Source organism: Coffea eugenioides, chromosome 5, assembly GCF_003713205.1.
Source record: "Coffea eugenioides isolate CCC68of chromosome 5, Ceug_1.0, whole genome shotgun sequence".
Classification (NCBI taxonomy): domain Eukaryota; kingdom Viridiplantae; phylum Streptophyta; class Magnoliopsida; order Gentianales; family Rubiaceae; genus Coffea; species Coffea eugenioides.
Window position 1 is genome coordinate 27725690 of NC_040039.1, and position 8483 is coordinate 27734172.

Genomic DNA, 8483 nt, shown 5'->3' on the forward strand with positions numbered 1-8483 from the left:
AGAGGTGCACCTTTATTACTTTAGTGGTTCATTTCATGTAATTTCATAGAAGAAATAAACTTGTAACTAATTTCATAACCACGAGAGTAGGTATGGATTAGTATAAGTATAGTTGATTTACTACGAAAGTAGGTTTCACATACATAAGAAAATTACGCCATAACTAGCCAAGATAGTAGTACTCAATGATCCAAAAATAACACTTGCATGAGTAGTTAGGAATATCATAACCTAAGGAGCTTTCATTTGTTATTATCTTACATAAGTTTAGCATAGTTTTATCTCTTTTAATTCATTGATCGTCTAAATAATAGAGAAGCTTTAGTAGTGCCGGTAATTGTCCAATCTTTCTCGTGGGATCGACCCGATATATGCCCTAAACTACTAGTTGACCTATATACTTGCAGTTAAAACGGGTATAAATTAGATTTAAACTTGTACTTATATTAAAGTTCTGTCAAGTTTTATAGGTAAAACTTTTATAAGGTAACTTAAAGAAGTTTTGATCAGTTTTGATTCATTTTCACCTTAGAAATTCAAAGTTAAAAGCTAGAATCTAAGTTAGGATTGTTCAAAACAGATTTAGTAGGACATACTTCATGTTTTTGGTCCAAAGTTCACTATTTCCTTTGTTCAAATCTCCTAAAATCGATCCTACATTTTACTGTTATTCTTTATAGGTTGTTCTTAGTTCAAAGTTTAATTAAAATCTCCTAAAATTTTGAGAAAATAATTTGAACTCCTCCACTATCCCAATCTGTCCAAACAGTCTTGCAAGCTCAACTAACCCATGTTTCTTTTCCAAAGACTCGATATTTCTTTTCAAATCAATGTAAACATAATATACAAAGCAAAATAGAGTACCATAGGGTAATTTTAACCAATATTTGCATAAACTTTAGTTTGCAAGATAGAAGTTATGCATGAGAAAACACACCAGTCATTCAAGTCTCAAAACTGAAATTCCAGCCATATATTTTCCAAGATTTTCAATCAATCTATCAAATTATCAACCAAATCCAACATGGACTCACTTATATACTAGAATGGTAACATATAGCTTCCAAAAGTTCAGCAAAACTTTCCAAAATCTCTATTGTAAAAACAAGAATTGCAACTATTTTAACTTTCCAGCCATGGCAGTCCTCCAACAAGAATTCTCAGCCACAAAAAGTCAAGCTTTTCACACCCATAAAGAATCACATGCTTGCTAAGATTAAAGTGTTAGAAGGTGTATGGATTATCGTTACATACGGAAAGTTTTGGATAATAAACTTGGAAAATCCCAGTCTCTCTCACGTGGATCCAACAGAAATTCCAGCAAGTTTCTTCAAGTTTTCATCAAAGTCACCAATTTTTCATTGGATTCAAAGTAAAACATACTATGTATCATATAAAGATAAGACATATATTATGAGCTCTAGTAGTTGTGAGATAATCTTTCAACAAGACAGGCTTGCCTAAAGATTGGAACAGCCCCAGAAGAAGTGAGTTCATTTCTTCCACACGAATATGTTCATAGGACTCGAGTCTTTTTGCGCTGAACAATTCCATGAGGCACATCTTACGCGCCTGGCGCCAGTATGGTCCGTAAGGGGACCATATGATGTCAGAGAAGTTATAGCTGGTATACTTTCCGGCTGCAGTTGTGGGCCTATCAGCAAAAGTGACGTCCATGGTCTTGAGGAAAACTTTGGCCATCTCCATGGAGGAGCCGACCACAACGGGGAAGGAGCCAAAACGGAGGTGCATTAGGGGACCATATGTTAGGGAGAGTTGATGGAGTGAACGATGAGGGAGGGTGCCAATGAGGTTTAAGTTTCCAACGATAGGCCAGGGCTTTGGACCTGGAGGGAGGTTGAGTTTTTTCTGATGAAAACGCCTACAAAGGAGCGCGATGACCATCGTTGCAAGCCATGCGACTGCGTAGGCGGCCCAACTGGTGGTGGGGGTGAAAGAAATCTCCATTTCTTTTGGTGTGTGTGTGTGTGTGTGTGGAAGTGTGTTTTAATGAGCATGGAGCCTTGAAGGGGTGCTATATAAAGTTGTGGAACTGGCCGAGTAATTAACTACTACTGCCAAGAACTCATTGTTTACTATTATGAACGGTCTGTCGGCCAATGGTCAATTGAAATCAGTGTTTTAAAAGGCGAATGTATTGCAAATGGGACGAAAGGCCCAAGCGTAAGCCCCACAAATTTTTATTTTTAAAAAATATATAAATATGATATATATTATAAAAAATTCATTTGAAGATAAAAATAAATATAATAAAATTAGATAAAATTAAGAAAATTTATACAAATAAGAATTATTATTGTATAACTTCAACTGATAATTTAAGAAACATGCATATTAACATTAGCTGCACCAAAAAGCAAAATAATTAAAATTACAAAAAGTTTAATCTTAGAAACAAATTAGTCACAATTCAAAAGTCACCACATTATCAAGCACTTAAATTACAAATACATAAATTCAAGTAGACACAAACTTCAAAGGTTAATTGTTTCAACAAACACACTTAACTAGTATCAAAAATAAAATACCAAATTAGCAACCATATTGCTTATAATGCATAACAAAGAATAACACCAATAATTAGAAATAAACTGACAAATAAAATGATACTATTCATCAAAGTCAATATCATCCATGTCATCATCTTTATCTAGTGTATATACACTAGGTAATTTTCTTCCAATAGTTGATGGTGGTTTTGAAATTTCCATCCTATCACAGGATCCAATCTACAGGTAACAATCTTTTTTTCTTTACCTTTTTTGCCTAACCATATATTATATTACAAAAAAATTCATATCAAACTCATTCAATGTCTCAATATAAAAGATAGTAAATTAGTAATAAAGTTGAATATTAAAAAGTTAAAAACTTAATTGATGAAATTAAATCTTTTTTTAAGACAGTTTGTAGGGCATACACTTTTAACATCCCACTTCATAGGCACGCCCAAGCGCTTGGTCGTACACCCCACAACACTTTTGCCTTATACGATCACTTAGCAGTAGTATTGGAACACTTCGCCTCAGGACTCGCCTCGCGAACCTCTTTTGAAATGAACTTATATTCAAGTTAATTTAAACAATTAATCAACATACTAATCTCAATTTTGTTTGCTTGCTCGTTTTTCACGTTTTTGCTTTCTGTGTATACAGGAGAGCATTTCCTGTGATCAGCTTGGTTGAATTATTGTGCAGATCCTCAAGTCTGCATCACGTGTTTAAAAAAAATTCCAGTGTATAGAATGATATAATATAGGTGTCAAACTTTTGATGGTAGTAGTTCCTTACAAGGAAATGCTACCTCTATCATTGTATGGTGTCTAAGTGATTTTGTCCTTGAGGACCTGGAAACCATACCAGATCCAATTAGTGGTCGCATCAACAGGCGGTGTCGCGACATGTTTCGAACGAGAGGCTGGACCGTCGGCTGAGATGCTATGCTCTATAGCATTGGATTCGAGAGTGCCTAAATCGCTCAAGAAAAATGTGGTGCCAAAATCGATCAAGGGACATTAATTCGGTCCAGATAGCTTGTTTGCCTCCAGTGTCTATACATAGGGATGGCCCCGTTGCCATCTCCGCGATTTAAACATGGCACTATATCCGAGCAATGTAACGAGAATTCCAAAGATTGGTACAGCGGTCCATACCAATGGAACGGTAAAGGTGTACGGAGGGATTGAATGTAGACGGGAAATCAAACACGGAAATGTAGGGAGTTATGTGCTGCCACGTGTTGGGGATTGATTACCGGATGTCTAAAAAATCCGTACTGGTGAATATGGCAAGGACCCCGGGTTACTAAGAGAAATTAAAATTTAAAAGAGGAAGTTGATCCTGAGTGAAATGTGGGGACCACATTGATAGCCCATTGACACGATTGAAAGTGAAAATTCTGTCAGCACTTTTTTTTCTTTTTTTCAAACGTAGGGAGTATTTCAGTCTTGTTAAATTAATTTTCTTGTGCCTATGTACCCCATCCTCCAAAGATAAATAAGATAAAAAAGTGATTTGAATACATGATCTTGAGGCTTAATTAGATTACTCCAAAACTATTCGAACCAACCTCGAGTGACAAGCGATCTAGGCTTCTTCCAAGTCCACATAACTCAGCTCTTCCCTTGGAATAGCTCAGTACTTGGTTGTTGATTATGCTAGTAGTAGTTTTTTTTTTTTTTTTTCCAATCGTAGGTTGTTACTTCTGATGAATAGGGTGGATAGGGAAATTGCCCAAGCTGAGAAGCTCGACTGGTTTTCGCTCAGGATCCTTATCCCAAGGTCTCGAGTTCGAACCCAGTAGTTACCGTTTTGGGCATTGGTCGGGTCCGCTCTGCCCGGGTACTGTGGCATTAGTTTGGTGTAGATACAAATACTTACAATGTCGATAAAAAAAAGGAGTTGATAGGGAAATTAATGATAACGATTGATGTCTTAAATTAATTATACCAACCGTGGTGGAGGAAAAAAAATAATGAACGTAATTAAGTAGGACATGTGAATTGTAGTAAAGAATAGGTACAAGGTAATAAACAGAAGGGGACGGTGGAAGTTTAAGAGCCAGGGGAAGTTTAATTGAGGAAAATACTAAGGCGGAAGGTGCATTCAACAAAAGCACATAGGAAGGAACATTGTTAGGGAAAAAATAAATGACTGGATTTTATATATGAGTAAATCTTATATATGCGGATAATATATATACTATTACCATTTGATCCATGATACATGTGCAAAAGTTGAATTTCAAATTTACGTTTTTCATAACTATCATTAATCCAAAACTAATAGTGCATATACTGTTAGTGTAGGAAAAATTAATTCTTTATATATACATACATATATACATGCATACATTCATATGTATATATATATATATATGTTAATAACCGGATTATACGGTTACTAGTATGTTTAAATTTGTCTTAGAAGTAATAAGTAGAAGTGAATGTGTTAAACAATTAAGATTTTGAGGAACTAATTAAGGAGATCTGCCAACTAGATAAGAGAACCCTGAAGTTCTCCTTTGAACGGCAAGTGTCAATGTGTTATTGGAGGAAACTGTAGTTTTTCAATTTTGGGGTTTAAGGAGTGAGAAATGTCTATTTGAGACTTGATATCCAAATTCAAAGGCATAATAGTTCCTTACTATTTTGGGGCTAATTGGTAACAATGATTTAATTATTTCATTTGTTTATTTTGTTTGCTTCTTAATTGATGGGAAAGGTCAATTGAGTCCTTTTATAAAAATTAGCTCTTCAAATAGTTGCTAACTATTTAGGATTATTTTTGTATGCTTGAAATTATTTGCTTTATAATTTTCTGGTCAAATGCAAATAGTTGTAGATTATTTTGGGCTCCTTTTATTACATGGGTTTTTTTTGGATTAATTAAGATAATGGAGCCAGTCAAATTAGTGTAAGTCATGTTAGGCCTGTTAGTTAGTGAAACATCCAAATTAACAAGAGGTTAGTCTAACACTTAGCCCTAATGAGATTCTCTCTTAATCATCATTTTTATTCGTTGTTTAGGTTTCAGAAGGAGAACTTCCTTCCCCTTTCTTCTAGTGAGATAGATAATGCCTATGAGCATGCAAAATCTTCACTTTTCTGCCAATTCTTCCAACAACTAATTGTACTTTCTTTTGATTGCAACCCAAAAAATCCTCCATGTGCATGTGAAGTTTTATTTTGCCCCCAAAATCAGCTTAGTGAAATTTTCTTTTCCCCCAAAATCAGCTCAGTTTAGGGATGAATGCTGTACCGATTCATCAATCATTTTTGCACTGGATTTGAATTTGGCATTGAAAATCTCCTCTTTTCTTGCTATTCGATTTGAAGTTTTGTTTTCTTTTAGAAAAGAATTTTTAATTATGTATGGTGCGGCTTTCAGAACCTACTACTTAAACAAAAGGGACATAGCAACCCATTCATATACCAGTAATAATTATAGGAGGCCCGCGACCCACAAATTAGGGGATCTCCCTCCCTAGACCGACTAGAAAATTGAAATCACTAGTTGGTTGGTTTCCCGACTGTGTTAATCAGTTTGGTTTTAGACTTGATAATTAGCATGACATCCTTAAGAAGAGCTATAAATATTGTAGATTCTAAGTGTTTTTTAAATAAAGGTACATTTAGTAGGGTAAATAGCATCATTGTGCAATGGTTGTTTATATTTAGTGGCACACGATAAGCATATCTACAATCCACAATTAAAATTTTAAAATTATCACGTAGTCCTTGAATTAAGTACTTTTGCAGAAAAAATTTATTTTTGCACCAATAAAAGAAACTTCAAAACCACTACTTGAGGGATGGCTACTAGTGTTCAGACACCGAATAAATTTATTAGAACATGGTAAAGGCACTTGAGAAAAGGTTGAAACTTAATGTTGATCAGTCTTGGAAAAGAGGGAAGGCAGGAGGTTGACAATTTACTCAGACCATGCTGGCAAATCTGTGATCCTGATGATGTTGAGCTTCCCATTCTGTCCAAAGTCAATTTTAGCTTCTCATAGCCTCCTCCACGTGAGGTATATTCTTCATTAAGTTAACCCACAACCCTGTTTTTATCCTAATAGCCATTATTACTGGTAGTAGCAGTAGTAATTTTCTCTCCTCCTTTTTCCCTGTGAGGATTTTTAATCAATTGTTGAGAATTTCAAGTTTTGTGCTTATTCACTCCATCAAAGCTGATTGAATTCAGATTAAATAAGATTAAACATAATTCAAGCTTGTTACTGAAAATTAAATTTAAATTGAAAATACAAAAGCAAGCTTGAAATTCTATTTTACTATTTTTTCTTCCTTGTCTTTGTTTTCTGTCCTTGTTATTGTTTAGTAACTTGAAGAATGGTTCCATTTATCATCTCTATGGAGAGAGTTTGGAGAAAATACTAAGTAGAAGCATCCATCCATGACTTTGTACCCTATATTTTTGTCCCTTTTCATTTGTTCTAAGATATATTTATTTTTTGCTAACATGGATGGTGAATGTATGGGTTAGAGTTATGTTATGATTTTACTTGTTAGACAACAATAATATTTTTGTAGTTTTTCTTAATTTTATCAAGTGTGTGTGTCTATATATATAGTGTGTGTGTGTCTATATATATCTATATATAGATATATGTTTATGAATATTGTAATTTTGTAATATTATTGCATATTTTATACTTTTATATGTTTTAAAAAAATCAAAATTTGTGGGATTACGCCCCATATCTTAGGGCTTTCACCCGGTAGGGCGAACATGGATCGCTCTGTCCAACACCCTCGCGTTTAAACCATTGCTCAGAAGCACCACACTGCTGAAGATGCAGTGTCAATTTCCTATAATTTGCTGCTTTTATTAGCTTTCCTTCATTGAGTTGTTGATTCGTCTGAATGTTTTTTTTTATTGCCATTTGCAATGTATTCTTTTTATGGAACCTGGATATGTGAGTTTTTGAGGTGAAGTTGCAGTATTTAAAATTGTAACATTAGGGAAAGCCCTCTTCCCAACTGACATGCAAATAACATGCATTGTCTTGTGTCCTTGCAGTGTACTTATTAACAATTTTGTATTGATTACTGTTCAGGTCCTACTAGAGCTAGCTAGGAATAGAAACAAGACCCCTCTACGAAAATCAATTGCCGGGCCTGGAACTCCACTTCCTCCTGAACAGGATACCGTAATCAGTCCCAACTACCAATTTGCTATTACAAAGAAACAAAGCAAGGAAGCAGTTGAGGAAACGGAGGATGATGAAGAGGCTGCTGATCCAAACCTAAACCCTTCTCAAGAGCAAAGAATAGATGCTTCACAAGGCGCTGCTCAGCGTGTATCTTTTCCAATTGGACCCAAACGATCAAAATGAGCATTTTAATCTCAATGGCAGTTGCCAAAAATCATATAGTGGTCAATTGTATGTTTGGGCTTATATATAGTTCTTCTCGCTTCAAAATTCCCAGGAAGATTGACATTTGTCATCTCCATTTCTTGACTCCTTTCTCGTAAGCTAGGCTTCAGTGGTTGGTTGTTTAACCTGTGGCTTTTATGACCGTTGGTGATGCAATCCGGGGCAGTGTTGACTGATAAAATTCATCCCTGAAAATGTTTTCATACTGGGAAAAGACAAACTGGAGAATTGTATGTATCCTCGATGCACGATTGTTTGCGTTCGTCGAATGATACTTCTTTTATTGTTATTAACACTCCAGTAAATTTGCTCACATCCAGTGGAAAGTTAACTTTTTTAAGAATTTGTGTTCTTAATCATCGGCAATGCTTTGGGCTGGTTCATGTATCCTACTTTAGGTTCAATAGAGCTATATTTGACTAGAAATGATGATTTCTGCGGTGGGTCAATAGTTAAGTAGGAAAAAGTCACCTGGTAAAACCAAAAAGTTCTACCGGAAATTCAGGCCACGGTACAAGTAGAAACCAGTGAGAAGGTACCTCACGCCTCAAAGCTAGATCCAT

At 35.1% G+C, this 8483-nt stretch overlaps 1 protein-coding gene and 1 pseudogene across 1 annotated transcript; one reads left to right on the forward strand and one right to left on the reverse strand.

The window, feature by feature from the left end:
- Positions 1-1389: 1389 nt before the first annotated feature.
- LOC113771327 (cytochrome P450 750A1-like) lies at positions 1390-1905 on the reverse strand. Its single transcript, XM_027315921.1, has one exon. The coding sequence runs from the start codon at positions 1903-1905 to the stop codon at positions 1390-1392; it is 516 nt and encodes a 171-aa protein (XP_027171722.1).
- A 1678-nt stretch (positions 1906-3583) lies between these two features.
- LOC113771328 lies at positions 3584-8017 on the forward strand (annotated as a pseudogene).
- The last annotated feature ends 466 nt before the right edge of the window (positions 8018-8483 follow it).